Raw genomic sequence first — 16009 nt, forward strand, 5'->3', positions numbered from 1 at the left:
CATATCGCGCAGAGCGCGAGAGGACGTGGAGAGCGGACCTGCCGCTACCCGAGCCAGTCGAGTGTTTTCAGGGGCCGAAAGTAGAGAGCGGCGGGTCCAGGGGGGCGGGCGAGACGCTGCTGGCGGCTGCCGGAGGCACACCGCTCTTGTCTGAAAACTTTTGGGATAGTCGGCTTGTATGAGTTGGAGCGGGACACCTCGGGACAAGAGGGAATGGACAAGCACAAAGGTAAGCGGATGAAGTTTCACATGCAGTCGACAGATGCCGCAGCTCGCGTCGCGTCGCGCGTCGAGGCCGAGCCGTCAAATGTGATTTTCCTGCGCGAGCCGCAACGCGGTTACGGTTTCCCACGAAGGGAAATTACAACTGCGAGGACCGTGTGAGGAAAGTCAAATTCGTGACTTGAATAGCCCCAAAATGTTGCTTCATATTTTATTTCCATACGATTCCACTTGATCTAAACATGCAGGAATATGGAATCGGATGCCACGTTCACCTTCGACGCACGGTGGGCCGCTCCGTTCTGGTGGGCCGACCGGGGGCAGTGCAAGCCGTTCACTGGACATCGTCTCAGCTCCTTTCTCAGCTTCTCAGTACGGCGGTTGTATTCATCGTTCTTGGCAGAAGATCAGGATGAGGCAATATTTCACTCTTGCCTGCGAACGGGAAGAAAAATGACAACTTCAATGTAATCTATTGAGCACGAATCACAAAGCTTGATATTTTGGGAGGGAGACGGCATCAAGCGATGTCGCGGGCCTTGACCATCACTTTTTGTGCAAACTGAAGCTACGCCGGCTGTTGATCGCACACGCTCGGTGGAGCAGTCGCTCCCGTTTTCATGTTGAAAGTAAACATTGGCTAAAGTTGTTTGCACTGTGGCTACTGATCGCTTACGTTGTTCTCAAAGCATTCCTCGCGGTTATTATTTGTCCATTTGGGATGAGCGAGGCCGCCGCTTTTTGTGCCCAGCCCAATCGCAACTCTCCCCGGATGCTTAGAGCGATGGGAAAGCCAAATCTACAACCGGGGACATGACGGCAGAAATGTTGGTTTGTTTGTTTTACTGCCGGCGGGGTGAGGGAGTTATTTTCCGATTGATGCGGTGGTTTTCCTCGTCGCCCTTTATCGGTCGAGAACAATGTCCAGCAGTCAAACTGGACTGGCAGAAGGCTTTGAAAGAAACAAGTGTCGCCGGGTCTGCGTTTCCTCCCACTCGCTGTGCGTGTGTCAATGGAGCAATGTTGGAAGATGCCAAATTCTTCATGTCTTCACGTCATTCCGTTCATGGTGGATTCAGTCCTCTGAGGTTAAATTGGGTCATCTAATGCGAGCGTTCACCGGCTTTTATTCCAAACGATTCCCCAGCAGAAGCGCACGGCGGTCCAGGATCAAAAGCGCTTGGCCGAGCCTCCTTGGCGCCAAATGGTCTTCAAAATCAAAATGCAACTCTCCCTTTTCGAGATTGTCCATCCTCATTGCAGTCGGGGCTGAGCTGGAGAGCGACTCTTGACGACTCGTCGCCATTCAGCGTCGGAGCGGCGACCGTCAACGGACTGGTCATCGGGCAACGGCGTGGCACATCAAGGCAAAGCGATGGCCTGTTTCCAAGCCAAAGAGGCAAGGTCCCACCCGCGCCACTCCAGAAGCTCGCCGGCAACGCCATTTGATCCACTCGTCTGCAGGAGCTCGACACGATTGGCTCTCGGAGAGAAGAGCGTCACTCGTTGCTCCGGCAGCCGAGAGAAACAAACGACGGGAGCTCATGTCAAGGGCAGGAAAGCCAAAGCGCACCTCGAGTTGTGTCATGAGATAATGGCTGAAACGGAAGACGGGGGAATTTTGTTTGGTTTCGTTTTGGGCAGCATGTTGCAGGATGCCGAATTGGATAACGGCGAGAGCGGCAGGCAGTTGGTGCGGGGGAAGTGGGCGGCGGGGTAATGGGGCACGGTGGGGGAAAAGTGGAAAACATTCCGATGGGAGGGAGGGAGGGAGGTGGCGTGGCAGGCAGGTGCTGGGATGACAAGGCCGGCCATTGTTTGGGACGGCAGATGGCGGCTGGCTTCTCGAAAGCTGCGGGTATCGGTGCGGAGGAGGAGGAGAAGGCAGACGTCCACCTGCAGCACGGATGTTGTTTTAGGAGGATCGGGACTTTGCCCGGCATGGAATTAACTCCGCATGCTCATCCCCGTACGTTGGGGGGGGGGGGGACTTTTTGCTCCTTTGGTCCACGAGGCTTTGATGAGGGCAACGCTTCAGGGCGTCCAGCAGATGACACTGTTTCCACTCCAACTTTTTTTTCAAGAATTATTTGGCATTTAATACAGAGCACGATTACAACAAGACAGGCTATTCCGGGGGTCACATTTCATCTCTCTCTGGTTCTGAAGCATTCAGCACAGAGACTCGATTTGCTTGACATTTCGTGCGGACTCTGCGTGCTTTAGCTTTTGACACAGTAAGTTAAGGTACTTTCTTCAAAATTATAGGTTGAGACTTCTCAGCAGAGTAGGCCACAGTCCAAAGCCTTAGCTGAAAGTATGTCAACGCTGCAATGGGTGGGGAGGGCAACGCACAGATCATTTTAAGGAAGCCGGCGCGGCCTGTAAAAATGATGAAAAAGAAGACGTCTTCCCGCTACCCGACGGCGGGTGGCGGGGGCGGGCGAGGACGCACTCCTGCCAGTTTACATGCGGTGTGTTCTTTCTCATGGGGTATTCTTTTGAAGGCGTTCAGATGGCATCCACATTGGCCCGCGGGCCCTGCCGACCACTCGTTAACCTGATAATAAGCGAGTGCGGGAGCTTTTATGCCTCCGTGTGGGTTCGAGGGGGGACGATGCTAGTTAGTTTTTATTTGGCAGCGTTGACTTCCAGTCGAAATGGCCTATTAAAAGGGCATTTTTGAGGCTACCGCTTTGGTCAATCAGACAACCACTCACTCGCGCGCGCACCAAAATGAATCAATCGGGACCTAATACACCTTAAACGGAATGGAAAAGAGTGGAATATGTTTGAGCCTACTGCATAAACTGACAGCGAAGGTCAAACGAGCGTTTCACTTTCCACCGAGCAGGTTTGTCAAGCCAGACGGGAACCGGCACGAGTCAAACAGCGAGGCTAAACTTCTTCTTCTCGGAGATGATCAAAAGCGGCACGTTGATGGCAAAACACACAGAGGACGCGAGCGTCGTGTTTCACTTCTTCTTGTTGTGCCCACTTCCCTTTGACTTTGCATTTTGCAGTTTCATCGGCAGAGTCCCAGAAAGTCACTAATTGCTGGGATCATGACTTCAGTGCAAAAGATCAAATTTTTACGATGCAGCATTTCGTTACTCCATTCCACCGTGTTGCCCATTTGCAGACAATGCAGTCGTATATGGGTCAAAAAGCAACAAAAAAAAAAAAAAATAAGACTCGCCACAAGAGGGAACCTGGCCCGGTTATGGAAACACGACTTGCAGCACCGACGTGACTTGTACCTGAACAAAACTAGGAAACCTGATGAGCAACACGGTAACGAGGCAACAAGGCACACATGGGCAAGACGCGAGCGGCTGGAAGGAGCTGAACCGTTGACACGGGGGAACGGGGCTAACGAGAACAAGTGAAAGCCTGACAAGATATTCAAAGGAACCTCAAAAAGCGTGACGTTGAAAAAGTGAAACAAAACTAAAAGCCAACAAAAACGCATCTCATGACGGGCGGTTTGGAAGCCTAAGGCATCTGGATCTGAAGTTTCCGTATCGAAAACAATCCGAATTTAGTGGGATTTTGCACCAAAAAATAAAATAAATAAAATAACAGCTACGTAAAAATGCTATTCAAAGACGCATACAATGTTTCTGCTTCCGCAAATCCCGACGACTTTCAAATAACGGTCAAATCGAACTGGATACTCTTCCAGGCATGTTTCGGGAGCGTGTTACAGTACATCCCTTTTTTTGGTCGGGTTCACCGATTGTACGATTCCCTGCAAAGTTCTGGTGAAAGGCCAAAGCGCTCAATGAAAACAGACACACTGAGGAGATTAAAAAAAGACAAAGAGGCAGTGTGGCAAGGCCAGATGTGAAAAGAGCCATTTGAGCACATCTGCTGCTATTTTTCCTCATGTGCGCGCCGCATCCTAAAATACAAGTGCGATTCATCCCCAGAGGGCATTTTGGAAGCGTCCGAAAAGCAGCAAAGCTCCTCGCCGGAACGTCTTACACGTGATTGCATCACCGCTCATCAGGAGCACATATCAGTGTGCTTGTAAGAGGCGGGGCTCGGTGCGGCTGGCACGACACGTCATGGGGAAGGACCGGGTCGTGTCCTGAATAGCGAAAAAGTCACCGTAATTGACAACCGCCGTCAAAGTTTTTGTGCTTTCCTCTTCCCGTATTTTGCGCCTCAAACGGGGCCCCGCAACACAAGTTGACCCAGCGTGAGCAGAAGTCATTAAAAACAAGCCGCTGCCGGAGGGGCTCTCGTCATCTGCAACGTGTAAAGCTCGGCATTTGACACCTGGCGCCGCAAAGGCATCTTCCCCGTTTTCTCCCTTTGAAGGCTCGGTCAGCGTGAGGCGGAAGAGCCATTAGAGGAGAGTGACACTTTGAAGAGAGAGCCTCCTTTGAGGTTCTTCTTTGGAAGGCCGGCCCTCGGCTGACTGCGCGGTTGCTTTATTTCAGGATGTCGCAACTCCCTCTCTCTCTCGCTCTCTCCGGTGCTTTCCTTTACTTTGGACTTTGGAGAAGGCGCTGCGGAGCCTTCAAGGAGACATGCATTGAGTGCAGCCACAACTGAATGTTAATGAGGGTTCGATAGGCTTTGACAGCAAACAACAGTTTGCCAAGAGTAACTCACCATTGTGGCGGTTGTTTGTCCGCACTATGTAATTATCCTCACTAGGATCCAGGCATATATTATTTATCCTCTGCGAATGACTTGTACTGCAGCTTAGTGTCATGCAAATGTGACAAGAACTGTTACATTTTTGACACAAACTATTCCTGTACGTTTTTATAAAGTGCAATATACTATCATATTTAAACGACATTATTTGTTAGCTAGACGGCATTTCCGTTCATTTCAATAAGGAAAGACGATTTGAGAGACCGGGGTTTTGAGTTCCGAGCGACTCGGTTAGATGAAATGGTTTGGTTGAACATTTTTGTGATTGTTTTTGTGTCACTTTTACAGAAAATTTGAATCGGGAATGAAAAATAACTCAACTAAGGGGTGCTTATTTGGCCAGGTACGCCGGCGCGAGTCACAAATGTTGACACCGCGGGCCTTGTGGTACAAGAGTACAAGTATATGCTCGACCTTCGCCTTTAAGAACGTCTTGCCTGCTCGCTCCCACTCTGCGGGCCTCCGCATGCTTTGCGCGAGGCCCTCAGACATACACAAAGAGCTCCCCACGCGGCCTGACCCCGAAGGACGTGCGTGGGAGGCACGTCAAGGCTGAAAAGTTGGTCTCTCCCATGCTAAATGCTGGCGTGAAATCCAGGCGCTAGCAGACAAATCCTCCCTTGCTGGTTTATTTTCCATTCCTGTCGAGCCTTCTTTGTTCTGTGCGTCCTCGCAGTGCTGGACCAGCTCCTCATGGAGCTCCACCACTTCCTGCTCATCCTCGACAAAGAGACCCTGAGCGGGAACGCCACCGTCCGCAAGGGATTGCTCTCTGACCTACTCCAGTCCTACACGGTGTCCAACGGTACGAGCAAACAACTCGAGCACATTTTCATGCATCGTTTGGAGGCTTGGCCATGGTCACGCTTGGCCTGAGGCTAAGTTTTAGTCCAAGAATGGATCACTGGCATGTCCATCCATTTCAATGGCTTAAGACGATTTGAGTCACGAGTGTTTTGATTTAAGAGCCTGGTCACAGAACACATTCAACGGATCTCCGTCTATTTTCTATTGAGTTGTCAAGACTTTGTGGACACTGTGTACTTCAAGCAAACGGGCCTTTGGCTTCAACACGAGTGCAATTTGCAATTTCTCAACTCTCGTGAGAACACGTTGAAACAATACACCCCGAAAATTCGCATGCAAACAGCCTTCCAGCCACCATAAATAACATCAGCCCACCAGCAGTTTCGTGTTTTAAGTGTCGGAGCCACGAACAAAGAAAATAAACAAGTACTGTACTACCCGGGGATGAAGTGAGATATTGTCAGCTGCGCTGGTTTTGGCGTCAAAAACGAGCGTCCGCAAACGTACTCCAAATAACTGCGATGGGTTGTCGGGGGGGGGGTTTCACCGTATTGGTAAATGACCACATCAAAGGCTGCGATTTTTTTTTTTCAGGCTGCTCAGATGGTTAGTGCGTGAGAGGCCTTCAAGTTGGCTTTTTTTTTCCAGGCCCACCTTCCAGCTCTAAAAGCAAATGAATCCCCAGGGGAACGCTTATAAAAAGCCCATCATGAATCAATCGCAAGTCCGGTATGGCCCTCTGAGGAATCAATAAAAACTCAACCGTGTCCCCTGAGGTTCCCAACGGATTTTGGGGGTTGAAAGGGTCACAGTGAGTGCCCTTCTCATGCTGCGATACCGACACACTGAAACAGTCTTCCCTTTCCATGTTCAGGTCTTGGATTTGTTCCTGTCCTGGCTCTGAGCTGTATGATTATTCCAAAGCCGCATTCATCCACTGGGGACGCTCACTTCCTTTGAGCCGCAGTTTATAAATAGCACGCCAATCTCTCCACGCACAGGCAGAAACTCTTTACTTTCCGCCCAAGCTCTCAATTTCAAAGGAATCTAACACCCAAAGCTGCCTTTGTGGGTGCCATCTTGGTCAGCAAAAATTAATTCAATTAGGAAAGCTTCTTCTGCAAGGTTATGGCGACCAGCTGCTGCACACTTTTTTTTTTTCCCTCTCTCGCTTTCTGAGAACTGCTTACGGGACATTGTCAAACCCATCTCCTCCCAACCTGCAATTCCTCCTCTACGATGACGACGAAGCCAATTGATAAAATGCTCCTAAATTTAAGGTCACGATTAGGAAACGCATGCTAGGAGGATAAAAGTACGCGCATGGACAATGATTTAAGTGTTTATTCATAGCTTTTGAAAAAGGAACAGAATGGCCAGTGCACTGATCGATCGGGAGAGCAATCCAGTGGCCCTTCTGTTTTTATTTCAAAATCTATGGCTGGAGAGATGATTATTACTTTCAGTCCAATTATTTAAAAATATGAAGACAATACTAACATTTAATTATTTTTTTAAATTATAATGAAATGTATTCAATATTAAATCAATTTCTACTTTTGTAACACATGAGAATACCTCTCATGCATTCTACTTTTGTAGTTGATCGAGTGTTTATGCTTTTTCGGTCTTTCTGGACGCAGGTGCGGATGAGGAGTACATCTACATGAATAAAGTCGTCGTCGGTAGCAAGGAAAATTCGGAGAAAGGTAAACGTTTCAAATTGTTTTATGGGAAACCCGCACTAAAAAAAAAGAAGAGTTTTGCTTCTTGCTCTTTTTTTTTTGTCATCATTTTCATTCATGATACTAATGTGATAAACGTGTAAAACAAAACAAAAAACGCAAATCAAAAACTAAAAATCATATCAGCTTATGATGGACAGCGCATGCGAGCTTCCAGTAATGATGCTCGCCGGACAATTCGTCGCAATTGGGGCGTACCGCGGCATTACATCGAGTAACTCCAGCCAGTTTAACAGAATACATCGACTCCCGATTCATGAAACGGACTCGATCAATTATTCAGCAGACTCAAATCTCACGACTCACGAAACAAAACTCCAAGAAGAACAAAGGGGGGAGAAATCGTCCCCACCTAAATTCTTTCTTGTCGTCCAAACAAAACAAGGCAGCTACAGATGGCGAGGAGCTATGAAGAAACGGACAGGAAACGCTGGTGGGGTCGGGGGGGGGGTTGGAATTTGGGTCGTCTGTGACTGTAGTTTGTGTCTGCTTTTCGCTTCAAAAGAGCAAGGTGCAATAACTCACGTTCGCCGTAACATTTGACCCACTTGGATAACCTCAACGCAGAAGCAACCGAGGAGACAAAAGACGACATTGTTCAGCTGTGATAGAATGGACTCATTTTATTTCAAAATGGCGCGCAAGATCACATGACCGTTCATTTCGATGCTACTTTTACATTGCAGATGACAGAGCAAGCATCCTGGTCAACGGAAAAGCCTCCAAACACGTCCCCGTCCCACTGAAGAACCTTCCCAATCTGCCACCCGCCAGAACAGTAAGTGACTCCCACCAAGATGTCAAACGGTGAAAATGCAGGTTGTTCTCAAAGGCTGGTCTGGGGAGCGAGGGGGTCTGGGATGAAGTCGTATCTTGCTTTCATAGGTGGAGTGGCGCACAAATACAAACCGGTCAAGCAGCGATAGGGGCAACTGGGTGTTCACCATCTTGTTGAAAGGGTTAAACAGTTGGTCCATCTTCAGGTTGAACGGTCCGACAACAATTTAGGGGCGCGCGTTCTGTTGAATTTTGGTTTCTAATGGGACCCTTTTGCCTTGTCGGGGATCTCAGGACCTAAAAGGTTTGAGAGCCCCTGCCTGACAGAAGCATTACTGATCCAAAGGAAGATTTTTCGACACGATGAAATCCTGAGAACAGACGGCGTGTGCCAATGATCGAAGGACTCCTATCGCGGTTCCCTCCAAAAACCTTAGACCGCCAGCATGTCATCGGCCGACCGCACCGTCTTGTCTTTCAAAGGCAGTTCCTTTTGGGGTACCACCGGCCCGGTCTTGGGAAGCCGAAGCAAACACGTCCGCAGCGATCCGCTCTTCGGAAAACCCTTCATCTGCCTTCGGGGCTTCCATTCACGTGCGCCGACGGCATACTCTAGCGTGAGCATGTGTTTCACCGTGAGCGCAGAGTCACCCCTGATCACGGCGGTGAACAGCGCCCCCTTGCTGTTGATGTAGTGCCCCGGCATGGCTGTCCATTGAGCCGTGGTGAGATTGTAGCAGTCCATGAGACAGCGGAGAAAGTCATCGCGGGGCCCGTTGCGCATGACGTACAGATTGTCCCCGTGGGCCACCATACAGTGGCCGTAACTCTGAGGTCTGATCATGGCGGTGGTCAGTTTCCACTGGTCATCGAGCGCCACATACTCGTAAATGTCCGTGGTATCGGGAGGCTTCCAGAAGCAAACGAACATCCGACGCCTGGCGACGGCGCAAGCGGCCGACGCGACCGGCCTCGGCGCCTGTCGTATAAAAGTCCACTCTCCCTTCGGAGGGTCATAACGCTCCGCGCTGGTGATGTGCTTTTTCCGGAACTCGCCTCCGACGGCGTAGAGTCGGCCCTCGTGCCCCAGCAGGGTGAAATCATATCTGGGTCGCTGGGGTCCCGGGAGCGCGGTCCAAACCCCCGATTCGGGGTCAAAGCGGAAGGCGCCGTCAACGGCGTCTTTTCCAGAACCGTAAACTCCCCCGACAATGTACAGGAGGTTGTCCAGCACCGCTACACCGCACATGGAAGTACTGCAGGGGGTCGGGAGGTGCGTCAGATGCTTCCACTGTCCTTCTTTCTCATCGAGGTAGCACGCGACCCGGTGGGCGTCGCCGAGCAGCTCCGTTGAAGGAGAGTGGGTACCGATTGCGACGTAAGATGCGGGGGATAACGACTGACAATACTGCAGCAGACCTTGGGGGAGCGTTGCCCGCGCCGTTTCCTTGAGGTCGTCGAAGGTGTCGCGAAGGAACAGAGCGGCGCTGCGAAAGAGGTCCTCCACCCCAAAGGTGTCGGCGGCGCGGTACAGCAAGAGGCAGTTGTCCGAATCGATGATATCACAAAGATGTCGACTCAAGCACGGCACCTGAAGGAAAGCGGCGCACTCCACGGCGTCGAGCAGCTCCTCCGGGTCGCGCAGGGTGGGAATCTCCCGCTGACAGACGGCAAGAGCGATGAGGAAACCTCTCGCACGCAGCCCTCCTTTCAGGTGCAGCTCCTCCCGTTTACTTTCTCGCATGCCGGACCGAAAGAGGGCCCGGAAGTAGTCGCTGTGGCTCGCGAGCAAGGCCCTCTCCACAACGAAGCAGCTCTCTTCCACCTTCACCCTCAGCCGACCGATCTCTCCCTCCGCCGGATCAAGGGTCGCATTCTTCTCTTGAACGAATCCCAGGCCCCCAGGCAAGGCCATGATCTGGGAAACGCGGGTCTTTGTTTTCTCACAACGGAAACCGTGTCACTCCGGTTGAAACGGACCGACCCATTTGTGCGCGACGTGCGACTGGTAAACAAACGTTTGAAGAGTTCCATTGCGTCGACGCCGCGCGCTCTGAAAATAGAGTCGTTTCTATAGATAGTCACGGTGCCGCTTTGGAAGCAACAAGCTGGGCAAATGAAAGCAGAAGTCCGCAGCGGACCGCACTCGGGCAAATGAAAGCAGAAGTCCGCAGCGGGCCGCACTCGGGCAAAAGAAATCCAGTTTGAGCGGCCGGCATTGGTTCGGGCTAACGTGATCCCACCGTACAATGCAGTCGCTCTTTTTCTACACGCACCGATTCCAAATGTTTCATCCTACGTTTGGGAGCGAGTGTCAAGGATGTTATAAAACATCTTGTTTCAAACTTCTTCCACAACACGCTCCCAGTTTCAGCCTGTTTTTTGCTGTAGCAGATTCTTGGCATGGGAACGGGGGATTTTCCATGTTCCTCTGCCTTTTCGTATTTTTCCCCAGCCCCTCCGCCACACCCCCATTCCTCCCCCGCTACCCCGTTGCTTGCTTTTGTTCATTTTGCTGCATCATGTCGAGGAGGATATCAAAGGAAGGAGTAAAAGAAAAGCAAATTTGACTCCAAAACACACCTGTGCATTTTCAACTTGGCGTCTGTGTGCATGCCGTGTCGATGTCCGCATTAGCCGACTTGCTTTTTTTTTCTTCTGCGTGCCCCTTTTGGGAATATAGCGATACGGTGGGCGTGACAGGAGGCTGCTGCTGCCTAGGAATGCCTCGTTTTAATTAATAGCAGATGCTTCCATTCCTGTGTGATTTACAGTAGAAACAAATCCACCAAATGTCTTAATAAGTTCCTATTAGGTCAAAAGACTTCCATGTTAAAGGGTCCAATATGAAGTCACGGTGCCTCGTCAACAGATTTTTCGGCAATGAAAAAAAGGGCGGACCTGCAGCAGGGTTGAAGTACCGTGTTCCCCTCCGAACCGATTGCACCACTGAGTTTCGAGCTAGGTTACGGAACAAAAATAAACTCGCCGCTGTCCTGTATTAATGTTGTGAGATCAAGTGTTGCAACGTCTTATTGACGGGAAAAACAAATCACCAAAACATTCATTCATTTTTCACATTAAAATGCATTTGGATCATCAACTTTGTAAAAGCTTCCTACTTTTCCACTCACCTCCCCCAGGGCCCGCTTCGTGTGTAACAGGCACCCTCCTCTGCTCATCCGCTCCATCTCGCATTTCTGTGATCTTGTTGGGAAATTGATGCGCCTTGGGAGAGGGCCTGAGAAAGTGGAAGATTTAACATCAGCAGCGGGACGACAATGGTTCTGAATTCAACTCGCCGAATTCTGCGGAGTTCACTTTGCTACAGTCGGGACTCAAGTGACCCGATTTCCTTCGGCGCTCGGTGGAATAGTTGCGATACCTTTTGGTGGATAGATTATCAAAGCAATCCCACATGAAAGCACTTTCATCTTCTGAATTAGAATTTGATCTATCGAAAGAAGACTCCTATCTTGGATTAGTATTCATGTAACAAAGACTTGTTGTTAGTTTGCAGGTGTGTTTCTAATATTCTGGTGATGTCTGGAAAATAATAGATCTATTGTCTTTTTTTCCGAATCCATTAGGGCACCGTGACTCGAGAACCTTTCCCCCTACCCGTGGTCCAGGCGCCGACCTGCTTGGAAGCCTCAGAGAGTTACTACGAGGAGGCTCAGCCGTACGAGGAAACCGTCAATGGTAAGAACGGGCCTTCAATCGCACCGCGCGCGATACTATTCTTCACTCTTATCACCTCATGACAACGCCTTACTTTCTTCATGGACACCTGCACAAGCAAATGAAAGAAAGATCCAAATAGAACCCTAACGTGATGTCCAAACGTGAGCCGAATGTCCCAATCTAGGCACCAAGTTGGCTTCCTTTCAGCTTTGCGGGTGTCCCTGGCCGATGCGCGGCATATCCTCACTGTACATTAACACCATTTTCCTTCTTCTCTTCTGCCGCTTGTGGCGCTTTGTCAGAGCCGCAAAGCCCCCTCTTGAGGCGTTGGCTGCGAGCGGCGAGCTCCGACGGCGTCGTCTATGCCGCTATCACCCGCGGTAGCTACCCGTCTGTCTTCCCGACTTGCTGTTCCATTCCACACGCGTTCATCGCGGTTTCACACTTACTTCCCAGATGATGGCGAGGCGGTCAGCAGCTCGTACGAGTCCTACGACGAGGAAGAAGCGGTGACCAGAGGAAAGTCGCCGTCGGCGCAGCACCAGTGGCCGTCGGCCGAGGCGTCCATTGAGCTGATGAAAGATGCGCGCATCTGTGCCTTCCTGTGGAGGAAGAAGTGGCTCGGCCAATGGGCCAAGCAACTGTGTGTCATCAAAGAGCACCGTCTACTGGTAAAAAAAGAAATCAATACAAAAATCAATGCCGTTAGAATAGCTTGAAGTTTGCTTTTGTTTTCACATCCATGATCAAACCCTTCCCTTTTTGGAGACAAGAAAGGTAGTTTTGGTGAGCAACACTGATTATTGGGAGTGTGAAAAATGCCGTCGTTGCTGCTTTCAGTGCTACAAGAGCTCCAAAGAGCAGACGCCCCTGTTGGACGTGAGCCTGCTGGGCTGCAGCGTGACCTACAAGGAGAAGCAGCTCAAGAGGAAGGAGCACAAGCTGAAGATCGTCCCAGTGGGAGGGGAGGCCATCGTGCTGGGGCTCCAGAGCAAGGAGCAGACGGAGCAGTGGCTCAGGGTAACCTTTGGCTTTTGTTTGGACATTTAACAGCGTCGTTCCACTCCACAAGCAAACTATCAACATGCCCCGATCGAGAATGCTGCATTTTGGGGGAAACCGCACCGTCGTCTTTCCTGAGCAAGTCTTATCGGAATGAACTTAACATGCCTTCAGCGCGTGACGGTGTCGGGACGTGCCGCTTTCTACACATTAGGTGATCCAGGAGATCAGTCCCAAGCCGACAGAAAACGGCGACTTGCAGCATCCTGCCTCCGACTCTCCGAGGCTCATTTGCACTAAGGTCAAAGTAAAATGAATGAATTTGGGCGATTTATCCCACACCAATGCGAGCAGAATTTTTTTAAAATGTTGTTCTTTTTGACAGGCGGACGCAGGCGAGCGACGCTCGGCGGCTTCGGAAAGCGGCAGCAGCACCGACAGTCATGCCGAGACTCCTGAGAAAGATGGTGAGCTTGCGCGCAAAACTTGAACAGAGTCGTGTGCTGATGCTTAGCGTCCTTCTCAACTTTCCTTTGACAGTCAAGAAAAAATACGGTGCCGGTTTGAAGTTCAGCAACCTGATGAACATCGGGAAAAGAAAAGCGTCGGCACTGGAGAGCGCGGAGAAATGCGTTGAAACCTCCGGTGAGTGACTCCGATTTTTATTGCACTATTTGCAATAAGTCCGATTGTGAAACGTTACCTATGCGCTCACATCAGGCTACCTCAACGTGCTGGTGAACAGCCAGTGGCGGACGTGCTGGTGCCTCATCAAGAACGGTCAGTTGTGGTTCTACCAGGACAAGAGCAAGAGCAAAGTGAGCCAACCTGCCGTGAAGCTGGGGGGTTGCCAGGTTTCGCCGGACCCCAGCCCGGAGCACCTCTACACCTTCCGCATCGACATGAGCGGCGCGCAGCTGGCAACCCTGGAGGTATTTGGCACCCACCAACCGCTTTTCATTTCAGAAGCACATGACCTGAGTGGGACATAAAGGTGAAAACAAAGATTTTTTTCAAGTGACTCGATACGGTGCGATTTCTACTAATGATACTGCATAACTTCCCACTGGACAAGCACTGCTCAGTTCATGTTTTGACACGCAACACCCGAGTCCTCTGGCAAGTTCTCATTAAAGCGTCACAAATGCGTAGCCGAAGCGACGGCTTGCGGGACTGGGTCGGGTGCTGATGATATACAAGCTGATGTCGGTCTTGGATGTACATGTATATTTGACCCAGATGAGAACTTGCGTCATACAAGGAGCTGGAATGGGAGGCCGGTGGAGGGGGTGGGGTGGTGACGTCAGCATTTTTCTAAGACAACCGGTGCATGAGGTAAATGGCATCCTGACTGGAGCAAGGGTGGTCCATGTGTTGTGTGCGTGCATCTGGTGCAGGGTGGGGATATCCTGGGATTTGCTCATGGGAAAAGCCCTTCAGCTTCTCCCCGCTGCATGTTTGAGCAGCAACGGCGGTATTTAATGTCTCATCTGTAGGCTTCTTGAGACATATTTCTCGAGGCATTCAGTGTTTGTCCAAAAAATCTCTGGAGATTGGTTTGGCAGACCACACCTAAAGACATCTCGGGGAACACAAGTTAAAAGCTGATAAATGTTCTAAGAGTTCAGACTTTGAAAAGGTCAGACCAAGACTTTCAATCGTCCAAACTGAGTCTCGACAAAAACTGTGAGGATTACTGTACAAGTCAGGACGTTGAGGGGACCAGAGTCAAGACCAAGGCTTTAAAGAAGAGTCCAGTTCAAGTTGAGACAAAAACCTTTCAGAATCCAGAAGAAAGTTAGGATCTCGACATTGGGGAGACGAGATCAGATTTTGACCAAGACTTCGGGGAATCGGGACGAATGAAGACTGCACTGATTCTTTTGCGTGTGTGCATTTGTCCAGGCCAAAACGTCGGCAGTCATGGGCCACTGGCTAGGCCTCTTGCTGTCCCAGACAGGGAGCAAGACAGACCCGGAGGAGCTAACCTACGACTACGTCAATGCCGAGAGGATCACCAGCATCGTCAACGCTGCAAAGACGTCATTCTAGTAAGTCAACGAAAGAAAAAATAAGAATTATCTGCCAAGGTGCCTGGACCCCCCCAAAAAGTCTGAAAATCAGTGTGCTAAGGTTGAAAAGGTTTATTTGTGGCTCCAGCTTGATGCAGCGGCGCTACTCCGAGCCAAACGCCTACATCGACGCCCTGCCCTCCACCCCTCAGAACCCAGATGAGCTGTACGACGACGTGGCGTCAATCGCTGATCCAGAGGTATAAATGGCTTTAGAGTCCTCGCCAGTCTTAACCTTCCCAAGAAAGAATTGTTAGCCCAACTAACAAACTATGGCTTCAGGTGGAGCACTCTACTTTCTGTTTTATTGTATTCCTACCGTTTTGTTTTTTTTCTTCAGGATATTGTTGCTGGCCGTCTTCCACAGAGTGAAGAAAAGGACCCTGACGAACACAATGAAATGTCTGCGCAAGACACAAAAGACCCGATAGCTCAGGATGAGGAACCTGAAAACAGAGTCTACCTCGACCTGGTCCCTGTGAGGTCTTTCCTGTATCCAGCGGCAGGTGGCGGAAAGGAATCCCCTACACAAGAAACATCAGGAGAATCCCCTGAACACTTAGAGGAACACAAGGACCCTTTGCACCCAAATGCAGAGGTAGCCACATACCTGGAAGTAGGTTTTGTGCAATTCCGTGATAAAAGCAGCTGATGAAACTCTGGTGCCATTTCCAGGTGACTCCAAATGACCCGCCGGGACCCGATGCAGCACCAGCTTCAAATGACTCCGGCTCCGCCGAAGCAGAGGAAGCGCACTCCACAACTGAGACACCGCAGCCGACGCCACCAAATTTCAAGACTCAAAGCCAGGAGCCCCCCAAGAGGACGTCGAGTTCCTCAGGGGTCACGAAAGCTTTGACTCTTCAAACAACCTCTGGCTTTCCTCTTAGTCCTCAACCTCTCCGACCTAAAGCGTTTAGCACAGGTGAGTGGGATCAAATGGGGTAAAATAGCACTCGCACCTTTCACCAAGTACAGTATGCAGAATTAGAAAAAAAAATTACAATTAAAAGTTGGCTCCCTCAAGTG

The 16009-nt window shown here is 50.3% G+C and overlaps 3 protein-coding genes across 6 annotated transcripts in view; 1 reads left to right on the forward strand and 2 right to left on the reverse strand.

Moving 5' to 3' along the window:
* The window catches only part of atrnl1b (attractin-like 1b), a 32171-nt gene extending 32034 nt beyond the window's left edge, over positions 1-137 (reverse strand). Inside the window, exon 1 of the mRNA XM_086137875.1 lies at positions 1-137. The gene's annotated coding sequence lies outside the window, so the exon portion shown is untranslated.
* afap1l2 (actin filament associated protein 1-like 2) overlaps positions 86-16009 on the forward strand; it is an 18103-nt gene continuing 2179 nt past the window's right edge. For 2 of the 4 annotated variants that reach the window (XM_086137886.1, XM_086137887.1), the window contains exons 1-16: positions 86-229; positions 5570-5698; positions 7344-7409; positions 8132-8223; positions 11813-11924; positions 12209-12286; positions 12363-12577; positions 12747-12926; positions 13123-13209; positions 13294-13375; positions 13449-13553; positions 13629-13840; positions 14814-14959; positions 15069-15180; positions 15321-15578; positions 15656-15905. In XM_086137886.1, coding sequence (XP_085994012.1) covers positions 214-229; positions 5570-5698; positions 7344-7409; positions 8132-8223; positions 11813-11924; positions 12209-12286; positions 12363-12577; positions 12747-12926; positions 13123-13209; positions 13294-13375; positions 13449-13553; positions 13629-13840; positions 14814-14959; positions 15069-15180; positions 15321-15578; positions 15656-15905 — 2140 coding nt within the window. In that variant the 5' untranslated portion in view covers positions 86-213. The remainder of the gene's footprint in view (positions 230-5569; positions 5699-7343; positions 7410-8131; positions 8224-11812; positions 11925-12208; positions 12287-12362; positions 12578-12746; positions 12927-13122; positions 13210-13293; positions 13376-13448; positions 13554-13628; positions 13841-14813; positions 14960-15068; positions 15181-15320; positions 15579-15655; positions 15906-16009) is intronic. The other 2 variants (XM_086137888.1, XM_086137889.1) reach the window with 1 other exon arrangement.
* On the reverse strand, positions 8062-12503 carry LOC147189350 (kelch repeat and BTB domain-containing protein 13). The gene is made up of 3 exons (XM_086137884.1): positions 12356-12503; positions 11357-11463; positions 8062-10140 (listed from the first exon to the last, which is right to left on the reverse strand). The coding sequence occupies exons 2-3, from the start codon at positions 11411-11413 to the stop codon at positions 8656-8658; spliced, it is 1542 nt and encodes a 513-aa protein (XP_085994010.1). The 5' UTR covers positions 11414-11463; positions 12356-12503; the 3' UTR covers positions 8062-8655.

This window comes from Hippocampus guttulatus, chromosome 19 (assembly GCF_054856545.1).
Source record: "Hippocampus guttulatus isolate MCC_2025c chromosome 19, RoL_Hgut_1.0, whole genome shotgun sequence".
Classification (NCBI taxonomy): domain Eukaryota; kingdom Metazoa; phylum Chordata; class Actinopteri; order Syngnathiformes; family Syngnathidae; genus Hippocampus; species Hippocampus guttulatus.